Here is a 14,116-nt window from a genome sequence, read left to right on the forward strand (position 1 = left end):
AACAAGCTCGTACCAATGCTCGAAACAACAAGCTCGAAACAATGCTCGAAACAACAAGCTCGAAACAATCCTCGAAACAACAAGCTCGAAACTATGCTCGAAACAACAAGCTCGAAACAATGCTCGAAACAACAAGCTCCAAACAATGCTCGAAACAACAAGCTCGAAACAACAATCTCGAAACAATGCTCGAAACAACAAGCTCGAAACAATGCTCGAAACAACAAGCTCGAAACAACAAGCTCGAAACAATGCTCGAAACAACAAGCTCGAAACAATGCTCGAAACAACAAGCTCCAAACAACAAGCTCGAAACAACAAGCTCGAACCAATGCTCGAAACAATGCTCGAAACAACAAGCTCGAAACAACAAGCTCGAAACAATGCTCGAAACAACAAGCTCGAAACAACAAGCTCGAAACAACAAGCTCGGACGAATGCTCGAAACAATGCTCGAAACAACAAGCTCGAAACAACAAGCTCGAAACAACAAGCTCGAAACAACAAGCTCGAAACAATGCTCGAAACAACAAGCTCGAAACAACAAGCTCGAAACAATGCTCGAAACAACAAGCTCGAAACAACAAGCTCGAAACAACAAGCTCGAAACAATGCTCGAAACAACAAGCTCGAAACAATGCTCGAAACAACAAGCTCGAAACAACAAGCTCGAAACAACAAGCTCGAAACAATAAGCTCGAAACAACAAGCTCGAAACAACAAGCTCGGACGAATGCTCGAAACAACAAGCTCGAAACAACATGCTCGAAACAACAAGCTCGAAACCATCCTCAAAACAACAAGCTCGAAACAACAAGCTCGAAACAATGCTCGAAACAACAAGCTCGAAACAACAAGCTCGAAACAACAAGCTCGATGAACAAGCTTGAACAAGCCCGATGAGCTGATGCAGGGAAATGTTGCTAATCCAAGAAGAACCTGCTTTGTTCAACTCAAACAAGCCCGTGGCACGGAGATCTCCCAGGAGCGACTCACAGATTCCCCATAACCACAATGGCGGATCCCCTTCCTCTCCTTCCCCTCTCCCTGGAGATAGAGAGAGAGAGAGCTGCCCTGGCGAATCCGGGCAGCAGGGAAGAATGGGAAGGTTTGGCCTCCGACTAGCATTGGGGGACACAACCACCACGAAGAGGCGTACCCGATAGTTGTTGGGAAGAGGTAGTTCTGTTTGGCCTGTTCGCATGGAGCAATATCTTCATAGATGGGTAACTTGAACTGGGAAATGATGATGAGATGATGGGAAATGATGGGATTGGAAATGGGACCACGGTGGATGTGAAACCAAGAAGGTTGATTTTCTGATCACCTGCCACCAAGTAGTCATATCTCCTACCAGGACCAGCCACTGCCACTGTGAACGAAGTAATTTGATGCATTTACACCAACCAATACAGGACGTTCAAAAATGGCAGATGAATTCAAACGTGGCCTTTTCCACATGTGCTTTGTGCGCGTTTTGAGTGACCCACTTCTGCTAGCCGGGGCACTTTTAATCTGCCTTTGCTGGCACAAAATCTGTAAGTCAAATATTATTTTAACATACTTTTTCAGCATTTAAAAGAGTGCCAATTTCAAGATGGCTAACCGGAATTGTTGTGTTCCTGGACGCAAATCGGATTAACGGAAATATGGGAAATATCCGTGAATGACAAGGGTTGAAATTTTGTATTTTTTTTGGATACAAGATCGAGGCTTGTGTAAGATCTAACATTAATCACGAAAAAAAAATGGACACACAAAACATACAATAAAGGGAGCGGGAGACAAGATGGGAAGAGAGAGGGAAGCACACAAGTACAACAGCAGAGAATAGGGACATCGGGAGATCTGTGGGAGGGAGAGGGTTTGGGGGGAGGAGGCATGGGAAGGGGGGGGGAGGAGGCATGGGAAGGAGGGGGGTGGGAGAGGTATAAAAACACATGGACACTGCTTGGACTTCCAGAAAAGAAGTCGGTATTTCACAAAAGTGGATCTGGGGTGAATTAACGGGGGTAGAAAAGATCAAGGTTTTGGATGTACTTCTTATAGTCCTAATACTTCTTATAGGTGGCACCGTTCACATCCTATAAGGAAAACATGCGGACAGGATCATTGCATGGACAAGACGTGATGAACCTGAAACTTGGGGATTTGTCCAAAACCTTTCAGGAAGTAATCATTGATTAACAAACATGTTTCATATCTACACTGCTTTCTACTTGACGGTCATATTGATGATTATAAGGGTTCGGCGTGACTCTAATATTTAACCTACCTCTTTTCCAATATGTGCTTTCACCCCCATAGAGTTGAGGAGTATAAATCTGAGGAAGTGCCATATGTGTACGTCAACGCATCTGGTTATGTCAATCAGCTGCGACCTCTACGTGCTGTCACTGCATGCATCTTGAACATCTTGACTTTCCCTTTTGATAGACAGAACTGCTCCCTCACATTCGCACCTTGGACCTACAGTGGTATGATATTCGTTTTGTGGGAGAATGCCTAATGCTATAACGTCTAAATGCGCCTCGAGTAAACATATACAACTGCTCGGTGTACATTTCCTGCTAATGTGGCGGTTAGTTTTAGCTGCAGTCAGAACTTTTCAAAAGGACTTTGTACAGGGTGGCCTACAACATGATGACCGGATTGCCCCCTATTTCAAATTGCTTGCTCCGTACTTCGCATCATGTATATATATATATATATATATATATATATATATATATATATATATATATATATATATATATATATATATATATATATATATATATATATATATATACAGTATATATATATATATATATATATATATATATATACAGTCATGTGAAAAAGTAAGTACACCCCATGTAAAGTTTTGACTTTTTCAACATATTTCAACATACAGCTATTTGATCTTCATTTCAACAATATTGATAGATAAAGGTGATATAATATAACAAATATCATGAAACATTTACATTTTGTTGTGAAGCTATGCTCGCACGATAAAGCCGGACAAAATGGACGACACCAGGAACGAAGCTTCACTGAGCTATTTATTCTAGCTCAACTCGAAAGAACTCAAAAGCACTGAATAGCCCGTTAACACGGGCGGCAATTTATACACGGGCGGCAATGGAGCGGGGGCGCGGGAAACTTGTGACTGCCTCCACCTTGGTAGGCAGCGGGACGCCCCGCGCTTCGTGATGCGGTGCCCCAGGAAGTCGACGGCCGTTACGCCAAACTGGCATTTCGCCAGGTTGATGATGAGGCCTTGCTGGCCGAGGCGCTCAAAAAGCGTGCGCAGGTGGATGAGGTGCTCCGCCCAGGAAGTGCTGGCGACGAGAATGTCATCCAAGTAGACGAAAAGGAAGGTGAGGTCGCGCAGCACGCTGTGCATCAGCCGCTGGAAGGCCTGGGCCGCGTTCTTAAGGCCGAACGGCATGCGAAGGAACTCGAAGAGGCCAAAAGGTGTAATTACCGCCGTCTTCGGCACGTCGGCCGGCCGGAAGGGTACCTGGTGGTAGCCCCGAATGAGGTCGACCTTGGAAAAGATCACCCGCCCCGCCAAACGGGTGGAAAAGTCCTGTATGTGTGGTATCGGGTACCGGTCGGGGGTGTTGGCGTCGTTGAGGCGGCGGTAATCGCCGCATGGTTGCCATCCGCCACCCGGTTTGGGCACGATGTACAGGGGCGAGGCCCACGCGCTATTCGAGAGCCGCACAATGCCCAATCGCTCCAGCGCATCGAATTCCACCTTCGCCATTGCGAGTTTGGTCGGGTCGAGGCGACGAGCCCTGGCGTAGACCGGTGGACCTGTGGTCGGGATGTGGTGTTCGACGCCGTGTTTGACGGCGACGGCCGAAAACGTCGGCTGCGTGAGGGCGGGAAACTCGGTGAGCAGGCGGGTGAAATCGTCCGCGGCCGGGAGAGCGCAGGCTAGCTTGGTTGGTGCGGAGCCGCTCAATGAGCAAGCGAGCGAGCTGAAGGTTTCCGCGTTGATGAGCCGACGCCATTTGACATCCACCAAAAGCCCATGCGCGCACAGAAAATCTGCACCCAGCAAGGCCATGGGCACATTCGCCGTGATGATGTCCCACCTGAAGCGCTGGCCCCCGAAGCAGAGTGCGACACTGCGCGAACAGAAGGTGCGGATGGAGGAGCCGTTTGCGGCGACCAAGGCGGGGCCGCAAAGCCTGGCCTGTTTGTCCTGCACCGAGGCGGGTATCACGCTCAGCTGAGCGCCGGTGTCACACAAAAAACGACGCCCGGACGCTGTGTCCATGATAAACAGAAGGCTGCCTGAATGGCCGACGCTCATGGCAGGCAGCGAGCGCCGGCCTGGTCATTTCCCGACCTGTCGAAAGTGCACGGTGGGTGGCACGTTCTGGCCTTCTGCCCGAACCTGGCGTGGTAGTAGCACATGGTCCGGTCTGGTGGAGGCTCCGGCGGTCGCGTCGGGTTCGGTCGATGGGGCGTCGCGGCTGCCGCCAGTGGCGCTGACTTGGCCGGTGGTGGCGCCGGTCGTGGCGTGGGCGTTGCCTCGATCGGCCCAGGGTTCCAGGCGGCCGCTCCGACGTGTCGCCTGGCTGAGAAAAATTTATCGGACCCCTTGGCCAGGGCGCGAGGGTCCGTGATGGGCGAGTTAGCCAAAGCTAACCGTACCTGCCCGGGTAGTTGCCAGAGGAACAGCTCGCGAAGAGGAAATCCGGGCTGTGGTCGCCGAGTAGAGCCAGCATGTGGTCCATGCGCTCAGATGGATGGGCCTCACCCAGCTCCGGGAGGTCGAGCAGTTGTCGCGCGCATTCGGTCTCTGTGAGTCCAAACGCACCGAGGAGTAGGCCTTTGAGCGTGCCTTTTTTTTTTTTTTTTTTTTTTTTTTGTATACTGAATCGAGGCTCGTGAAAGAGCTAACATTTACTTCACAAACAAATCAACCAGACAAACAAAACACACAAAAAGAGGGAGCGGAAAACAAGATGGGGAGAGAAGGGGAAGCACACAAACACAACATTTGAGAGCAGGGAGATGTGTGGAAGGGAGAGGGCTTGGGGGGAGGAGGCGTGGGAAGGGGGGGGGGGAGGTGGAGGGAGAAGTATAAAACAGAAGGACACCAAGGACTTCCAGGACAGAAGTTGGTATTTCAAAAAAGTGGAATTGGGGTGAAATTAGCGGGGGTAGAAAAGATCAAGGTTTTGGATGGGGGAAGATAAGAGATGGTGGTGAACAGCAGTTTTGAAGACCTGGAGGGTGGAGTGGGATTGAAGAGAGTGAGGGAGTTTGTTCCAGAGGCGGGAGAAAAGAGGAATGAAGGAGTGAAGGTGAGCAGAGAGTCTTGATTTTGGCAGTTTGACCATAAGAGGGTTGCAGGCAGATCTTGTGCGACCTGTAGGAATATTTGCGGGACAGAGCCCAGAGAGAGCTGGGGGGGCAAGGCCAGAGAGGAGTCGGTAGAAGATGGAAAGACCACCAACCTGCCTGCGGTGAGTGAGTGAGAGGCCCTTGGAGTTAGCTTCATCGCGGGAGATTCCAAAGATTCTGAATGCTTTGGTTTCAACAGCGTGAAGACGAGCTAGGTGTGAGGCAGGAGCACCAGCCCAGAGGGGAGAGCAGTATTCCATTGAGCTGCAGATGAAAGCCTTGTATGTGGTGAGGAGCTCAGGTGTGCCAAGGAAGGACTTTGCACGACGGAGGATGCCCAGTCGGCGACTGGCTTTGGAGGCCAGATTTGAAATGTGGTTTTCCCAGGAAAGATCATGGCAGATAGTGAGACCCAAAAGCTTGAGTGACAGAACTTATTGGAGAGGATTATTCAGAAAGTGGATGGGAGGGTTGTCCAGTCGGTCTTTTCGGAGAGACATCGTAAGAGTGTGAGATTTGTCAGGATTGAAAGACATGTTCCACTTGTTTGCCCAGTCTGTGATTTTGTCCAGGTCTGCAGAGAGTGAGGAGGCAGCAGACTGCCGATCTGAGGGATGAAGAATGGAGCGACAGAGAGTAGAGTCATCAGCAAAGAGATAGAGAGGATTTTCAAGAGAGTCAGAGAGATCATTGATGAAGACCAGAAAAAGCACAGGGCCCAGAACACTGCCTTGTGGAACTCCAGCCTGAACAGGAAGAGGAGATGAGAGAAACCCATTCAGGGCCACACGTTGACTACGACCAGAGAGGAAGTCCGCCAGCCATGCGTGGAGATTTCCATTGATACCAAAAGAGGAGAGTTTGGTGAGCAGAGCGGGGTGCCAGACCGTATCGAAGGCACGTGATATGTCAAGGGAGGCTGCTCTAATTTCCTGTTTGGCATTGAGGACCTCCATCCATTGTTGAGAAAGCAGAAGCAGCATGTCCAGAGTAGAGTGTCCAGGTCTGAAACCAAATTGATGATCAGAGATCAAGCCATTGGAGAAGAGGAAAGATTTCATATCTGAAGCAATGATGGATTCCATGACTTTGCTGATAATTGGGAGAAGGCTGATTGGTCTGTAGTTGCTGGGATCTGTTTTTGCACCTTTTTTGTGCAAAGCGGTGATGTTGGCAGATTTCCAAGCAGATGGAAGATGACCTTGAGCAAAAGAGAGGGTGAAGAGAACAGAGAGAGGGAGTGAAAGAGCGGAAGAACAGGATTTTAGGACCCGTGGGCTGATGCCGTCAGGTCCAGTTGCAGAATCAGAGTCGAGGGTTGACAGAAACCTTTCCACCTTGTCAGGAGGAAAGGACACAGAGTCCAGGAGCATCTGGGTACGACTGGGTACGGTGGGTACAGAGAGGGATGGGTTTGGGACAGAAGATTTAGAGGCAAAGACAGAGTTGAGGCATTCAGCTTTTTCACGCGCGGAGTCAGCCGTGTGGCCATTTGAGGTGAGGGAGGGGATGGAGGGGGAACAAACACCAGAAACAGATTTGACCAGATGCCACCAGGATTTGGAAGAGACTTGCTTGTTGACACCAGGATTTGGAAGAGACACCAGGATTTGGAAGAGACTTGTTTGTCGGCGTTCGGCGGGTTCTGTAGGAAGCTCAGGACCCGGGCAGCAGTGGAGGCGTTGAGCGTGGAGACCACATGGTGGTAGCACGTCGTGTCCTCCATGATGTTCCGCAGGGCGAAGAGAGAATCTGCCTGGGCGAACCAGACGGCTGCGTGTGATTCCCAGAAGCCAGGGAGCTTCAAAGCTACAGATGACTCCATCGCCGTGTTCTCGAAAAGGAGTCACCAATTGTGGAGCTATGCTCGCACGATAAAGCCGGACAAAATGGACGACACCAGGAACGAAGTTTCACTGAGCTATTTATTCTAGCTCAACTCGAAAGAACTCAAAAGCACTGAAGAGCCCGTTAACACGGGCGGCAATTTATATCAAAAGTTCACCACACAAAAGCCACGCCACTCAGGCGGGGCGTGGTATGCAAATAAGTCAGCCACGCCTCTCAACGGGGCGTGGTATGCAAATCGAGAGTCCGCCCGGGCAAGGCAAGTCCGGACACGTCTGGGCGAGTCCGGGCAAGTAACCGCCCGCTGGTTACGTCATCGGCCGGTGCAAGGTGATTGTGTCATGCTTCCGGTAACCGCTACATTGTCGTCCATTGTATCATTTAAATAAACATAAATGCAAATTTCGCATGTGGAAAAAGTAAGTACACCCTTGGCTCTAATAGGTGGTATTGCCCCCTTTGGCAGAAACAACCTCAAGTAGGAACTTCTTACAACTGTCGACCAGTTTCTGACATCAACTGGGAGAAATTTTTGCCCACTCCTCCATGCAGAATTCTTTCAGCTGTGCAATGTTTGAGGGGTTTCTTGCATGCACAGCTCGTTTCAAATCCCCCCACAACATCTCGATGGGATTTAGATCCGGGCATTGACTTGGCCATTCCAGAACCCTCCATTTCTTTCTTTTCAGCCATTCCTTGGTGGATTTACTGGTATGTTTAGGGTCATTGTCATGTTGCAAGGTCCACCTTCGGTTGAGCTTCAACTTTCCGACAAATGGCCTCACATTATCCTCAAGCACCCTCTGGTACAATGAAGAATTCATAGGGGATTCTATGATGGTGAGCTGCCCAGGCCCTGATGCAGCAAAGCTGCCCCAAACCATAATATTTCCACCACCATGCTTTACAGTTGGTATCAGGTTCTTGTGGTCAAATGCTGTCTTTGGATTTCGCCAAACAAGTCTTCTGGTACTGTGGTAAAATAGCTCTACCTTTGACTCATCTGTCCAGAGCACATTGTTTCAGAAGTGCTGGTATTTGCCTAGGTGTTCATTGGCAATCTTTAGTCTTGCCCTGATGTTCTTTCTGGACAGCAAAGGTTTCCTCCTGGCACACCTCCCATGTAGATCAAATTTTAGCAGCCATTTAGCAGCAGGTCAATTCTAATGGTAGACTCGTGCACTTTGACGTCAACAGTGGCAAGAGCTACCTGTAGGTCCCGTGATGACATTCTGGGGTTCTTAGAGACTTCTTTCAGCATCTTGCGGTCTGCTCTCGGGCTGAACTTGCTGGGGCAGCCTGGCCTGAACAAGTTGGCAGTTGTTTGGAATCTTCTCCACTTGGAGATGATCTTCCGGACAGTCGAATGATTGATTTCAAATTGTTTGGAGATCTTTTTAAATCCCTTCCCAGACTCCTAGGCATCTATAACCTTCTTTCTGAAGGCCTCAGAGAGCTCTTTTGATCAAGGTATGGTGGCGCCACACACTTCAACAACAAAGAGCAAACCAAACTAAATGTCCGAGGTTTAAATAAGACAGGTTCCTCCAAGATCCTCTCTAATGATGTTTTAATCATTTGCACCTGAGCTGGTGCACCTGATTCTAATTTTAGGTATTTGAAGTAGTGATAAATGAAGGGGTGTACTTACTTTTTCCACATGCGAAATTTGCATTTATGTTTATTTAAATTATACAATGGACTACAAAATGTAAATGTTTCATGATATTTGTTATATTATATCACCTTTATCTATCAATATTGTTGAAATGAAGATCAAATAGCTGTATGTTGAAATATGTTGATAAGTCAAAACTTTACATGGGGTGTACTTACTTTTTCACTTGACTGTATATGTCTGAACCTTGTGAGCGAAATATCTTGAAAAATAAACATACATAGATACAGCAGATTTCAGTTGATGTAGAGTGTAGTGCATCACCTCAGCAGATTTCAGTTGATGTAGATCGTAGTGCATCACCGCAGCAGATTTCAGTTAATGTAGATCGTGGTGCATCACCACAGCAGATTTCAGTTGTAGATCATAGTGCATCACCACAGCAGATTTCAGTTGATGTAGATCGTAGTGCATCACGACAACAGATTTCAGTTGATGTAGATCGTAGTGCATCACCGCAGCAGATTTCAGTTGATGTAGATCATAGTGCATCACCACAGCAGATTTCAGTTGATGTAGATTGTAGTGCATCACCACAGCAGATTTCAGTTGATGTAGATCGTAGTGCATCACCGCAGCAGATTTCAGTTGATGTAGATCATACTGCATCACCACAGCAGATTTCAGTTGATGTAGATCGTAGTGCATCACGACAACAGATTTCAGTTGATGTAGACCATAGTCCATCACCACAGCAGATTTCAGTTGATGTAGATCATAGTGCATCACCACAGCAGATTTCAGTTGATGTCGATCGTAGTGCATCACCGCAGCAGATTTCAGTTGATGTAGATCGTAGTGCATCACCACAGCAGATTTCAGTTGATGTAGATCGTAGTGCATTACCACAGCAGATTTCAGTTGATGTCGATCGTAGTGCATCACCACAGCAGATTTCAGTTGATGTAGATCATAGTGCATCACCACAGCAGATTTCAGTTGATGTAGATCGTAGTGCATCACCACAGCAGATTTCAGTTGATGTCGATCGTAGTGCATCACCGCAGCAGATTTCAGTTGATGTAGATCGTAGTGCATTACCACAGCAGATTTCAGTTGATGTCGATCGTAGTGCATCACCACAGCAGATTTCAGTTGATGTAGTTCATAGTGCATTCTAAACTAAACTACCATCTAAACGGTGGTAGTTCATAGTGCATGTGGTGAGTGTGACTAGAGTGAGTGATAGGTTGTTAATGGTGAAAATGATGATTGGAAAGCTCTTGGTGAACGGCATTTCGGGATATGCTCCACAGGTTGGTCGGAGCGATGAAGAGAAGGACAAGTTCTGGTGTGCGATAGAGAAGCTGATGGAAAACGTGAAAGATGAGGAAGTTGTTGTGGTAGGAGGAGACCTAAATGGACATGTGGGAAGGAGTATGGACGGTTTTGAGGGAGTTAATGGGGTTATGGATATGGTGTGAGAAATGGAGAAGGTGAAAGGATTTTGGAGTTTGCTGATGGAGCTGATTTGTTGATTTGTAATACTCAGTTCCAGAAAGGGGATAATAAGCTTGTTACATCCACGTCAGGTGGGTCGACGACAACCGTTGACTACCTGCTGGTGCATAGGCGAGATAAGGGGCACCTCTGGGACACAAAGGTGATCCCGGGGGAGGAGGCTGTTTCACAGCACCACTTGGTTGTCTGCGACATGAGGGTGAAAGGTGCGAGGAGAGCTCGACGGGTGAAGTACCAACCGAGAATGAAGGTGTGGAGGTTGAAAGAGGTGACACTAAGGGAGGCATTAAAAGAGAGGCTGAGTAGGGTAGAGGATGATGTGGTTGAGCTTGAACGTGGTTGGATGTCAATGAAAGATAGTCTGTTGGGAGCCGTTGGTGAGGTATGTGGATGGACAAAAGGACCACCGAGGCACTCGGAAACATGGTGGTGGGATGATGAAGTTGAAAAGAGGATTGACAAGAAGAGGAAGAAGTTCAAGGAGTGGCAGAAGGCGAAGGGTACAGGAGCAGAAAAAGCAGAGCATGAAAGTTATAAGGCAGCCAAGAAGGCTGCAAAGAAAGAGGTAGCAAAGGCACAGGAGGCATGTAGGAAAATGTTCGGAGAACGCTTGGATTCGGAAGAGGGTCAGAGAGCGGTTTTCAGGATTGCAAAGCAGATAGCGAAAGAGAGGTGTGATGTGATGGGGGTGAGTTGCTTGAAGGATGAAGTGGGACAAATCGTTGTGGACCCAGATGGAATTAAAGCAAGATGGAAGGAAAATAAATATGGAAATGCTGTTGAATACAGAGAATGAATGGGATGGCAACATAGAGAGTAACCCAGTTTTAGGACCGGCAGAGAAGATAACTGAGAAGGAAGTTGAGGAAGCGATAAAAGCAATGAAGAGTAGAAAAGCGGGAGGGCCGACGGAGTTGTGGGAGATATGTTGAAGGCAGCAGGAAGTTGGGGTGTGAAGAGAATGACAGAGATCTGTAATCGGGTGGTGAAAGAAGGTCGCATTCCAGTGGATTGGGAACTGAGAACCCTCGTCCCTCTATACAAGGGGAAAGGTGACCCTCTGGAGTGTGGCTCGTACCGAGCGATAAAGTCATTGGAGCATGGAATGAAGGTATTGGAAAGGATGTTGGAGAGGAGGATAAGGAAGAAGGTGAAGATCGACGAAATGCAGTTTGGATTTATGCCAGGAAGAGGAACGACAGACGCGCTCTTTATTGTGAGGCAGTTGCAGGAGAAGTACATGGAGAAGAGGCAGAAGATGTTTCTTGGGTTTGTTGATCTGGAGAAAGCATTCGATGGGGTTCCACGTGAAGTATTGACATGGGCATTGAGGAAGTTAGAAGTGGAGGAATGGTTGATCAGAGTTGTGATGGCAATGTACAAAAGAGCGCGCACAGCTGTAACGACGAAGGACGGGAACAGTGGTGAGTTTGAGGTGAAGGTGGGAGTGCATCAGGGGTCGGTACTAAGTCCATTACTATTTGTAGCTGTGATGGAGGTGCTGGCTCAGAACGTAAAGGAGGGTTTACCGTGGGAGTTGTTGTATGCAGATGATCTGGTGTTGATTGCGGAAAGTATGGATGGGACTGAAGGAAAAGATGAACAAGTGGAAGGAATGTATGGAGACAAAAGGTCTGAAGGTGAATATGGGAAAGACAAAGGTGATGGCAAGTGGTAAAGCATGTGGTGAGGTGGAAAGAACTGGGAAGTGGCCATGTGCTGTGTGCAGGAAGGGTGTCGGAGTGAACTCCATTCAATGTACAATGTGCGCTGAGTGGGTTCATCAAAAATGTAGTGGTCTGACAGGGTCATTAACCTGTGTGGCAGCTACATTCAAATGTAAGGTGTGCACAGAGGGAGCTGCAGATGGAGGAAATGTTGAGTTGGATCTTGGAGACGGCGTGAAGCTGGAAGGTGTGAAAACATTTTGTTTCCTCGGAGACATGCTGAATGGTGAAGGTGGTTCAGACTCGGCAATGGTTGCTGGAGTGAGATGTGCATGGAAGAAGTTTCGGGAACTGAGTGGCGTGCTGATGAGCAGGGGAGTGTCGTTGAAGCTGAAGGGAAAGGTGTATGCTGCATGTGTGAGAAGTGTTATGATTTATGGGAGCGAGACATGGGTCATGAATGTAGAGCAGCAACGAAGGCTGGAAAGGGTGGAAATGCGAATGGTTCAGTGGATGTGCGGAGTATCGTTGAGAGAGAGGAAGACAAATGATGAATTGCGAAAGATGATGGGAATAGAGCCTGTGATTGATGCTGTGAAGAGGAACAGGTTGAGATGGTTTGGTCATGTGTTGAGGAAGGATGAAAGTGACTGGTTGAGAAGAGTGATTGAAATGAATGTCGAAGGAAGTAGAGGACGGGGAAGACCGGGAAAGACTTGGCTAAAGATAGTGGAAGAAGAAATGCGGGCAAGGGGGTTAACAAGGGGAGATGCAGAAAATAGGGCAAAATGGAGAAGATTGTCATGGGGACCGCAAGGCTAACCCCCGCTCTAGCAGGGAAAATGGCCTTAAAATGCATGTTGTTGTTGTGTTGTTGTAGTTCGTAGTGCATCACCGCAGCAGATTTCAGTTGATGTAGATCGTAGTGCATCACCACAGCAGATTTCAGTTGATGTAGATCGTCGTGCATCACCACAGCAGATTTCAGTTGATGTAGATCGTAGTGCATCACCACAGCAGATTTCAGTTGATGTAGATCGTAGTGCATCACCACAGCAGATTTCAGTTGATGTAGATCATAGTGCATCACCACAGGAGATTTCAGTTGATGTAGATCATAGTGCATCACCACAGGAGATTTCAGTTGATGTAGATCGTAGTGCATCACCACAGCAGATTTCAGTTGATGTAGATCGTCGTGCATCACCACAGCAGATTTCAGTTGATGTAGATCATAGTGCATCACCACAGGAGATTTCAGTTGATGTAGATCGTAGTGCATCACCACAGGAGATTTCAGTTGATGTAGATCGTCGTGCATCACCACAGCAGATTTCAGTTGATGTAGATCGTCGTGCATCACCACAGCAGATTTCAGTTGATGTAGATCGTCGTGCATCACCACAGCAGATTTCAGTTGATGTAGATCGTAGTGTATCACCACAGCAGATTTCAGTTGATGTAGATCGTAGTGCATCACCACAGCAGATTTCAGGTGATGTAGATCATAGTGCATCACCACAGGAGATTTCAGTTGATGTAGATCGTAGTGCATCACCACAGCAGATTTCAGTTGATGTAGATCGTAGTGCATCACCACAGCAGATTTCAGTTGATGTAGATCATAGTGCATCACCACAGGAGATTTCAGTTGATGTAGATCGTAGTGCATCACCACAGCAGATTTCAGTTGATGTAGATCGTCGTGCATCACCACAGCAGATTTCAGTTGATGTAGATCGTCGTGCATCACCACAGCAGATTTCAGTTGATGTAGATCGTAGTGCATCACCACAGCAGATTTCAGTTGATGTAGATCGTAGTGCATCACCACAGCAGATTTCAGTTGATGTCGATCGTAGTGCATCACCACAGGAGATTTCAGTTGATGTAGATCGTAGTGCATCACCACAGCAGATTTCAGTTGATGTAGATCGTCGTGCATCACCACAGCAGATTTCAGTTGATGTAGATCGTCGTGCATCACCACAGCAGATTTCAGTTGATGTAGATCGTAGTGCATCACCACAGGAGATTTCAGTTGATGTAGATCATAGTGCATCACCACAGCAGATTTCGGTTGATGTAGATCGTTGTGCATCACCACAGC

The 14,116-nt window shown here is 47.7% G+C and overlaps 1 protein-coding gene across 1 annotated transcript in view; it reads left to right on the top strand.

Annotated features, from left to right (window-relative positions):
• LOC137434852 (5-hydroxytryptamine receptor 3A) overlaps positions 1 to 14,116 on the top strand; it is a 92,898-nt gene that overhangs the window by 53,012 nt on the left and 25,770 nt on the right. The window contains exon 5 of the mRNA XM_068128002.2: positions 2,308 to 2,477. Coding sequence (XP_067984103.2) covers positions 2,308 to 2,477 — 170 coding nt within the window. The remainder of the gene's footprint in view (positions 1 to 2,307; positions 2,478 to 14,116) is intronic.

This window comes from Myxine glutinosa, chromosome 9 (assembly GCF_964187855.1).
Source record: "Myxine glutinosa chromosome 9, kmMyxGlut1.1, whole genome shotgun sequence".
In the NCBI taxonomy this organism is placed as follows: Eukaryota; Metazoa; Chordata; class Myxini; order Myxiniformes; family Myxinidae; genus Myxine; species Myxine glutinosa.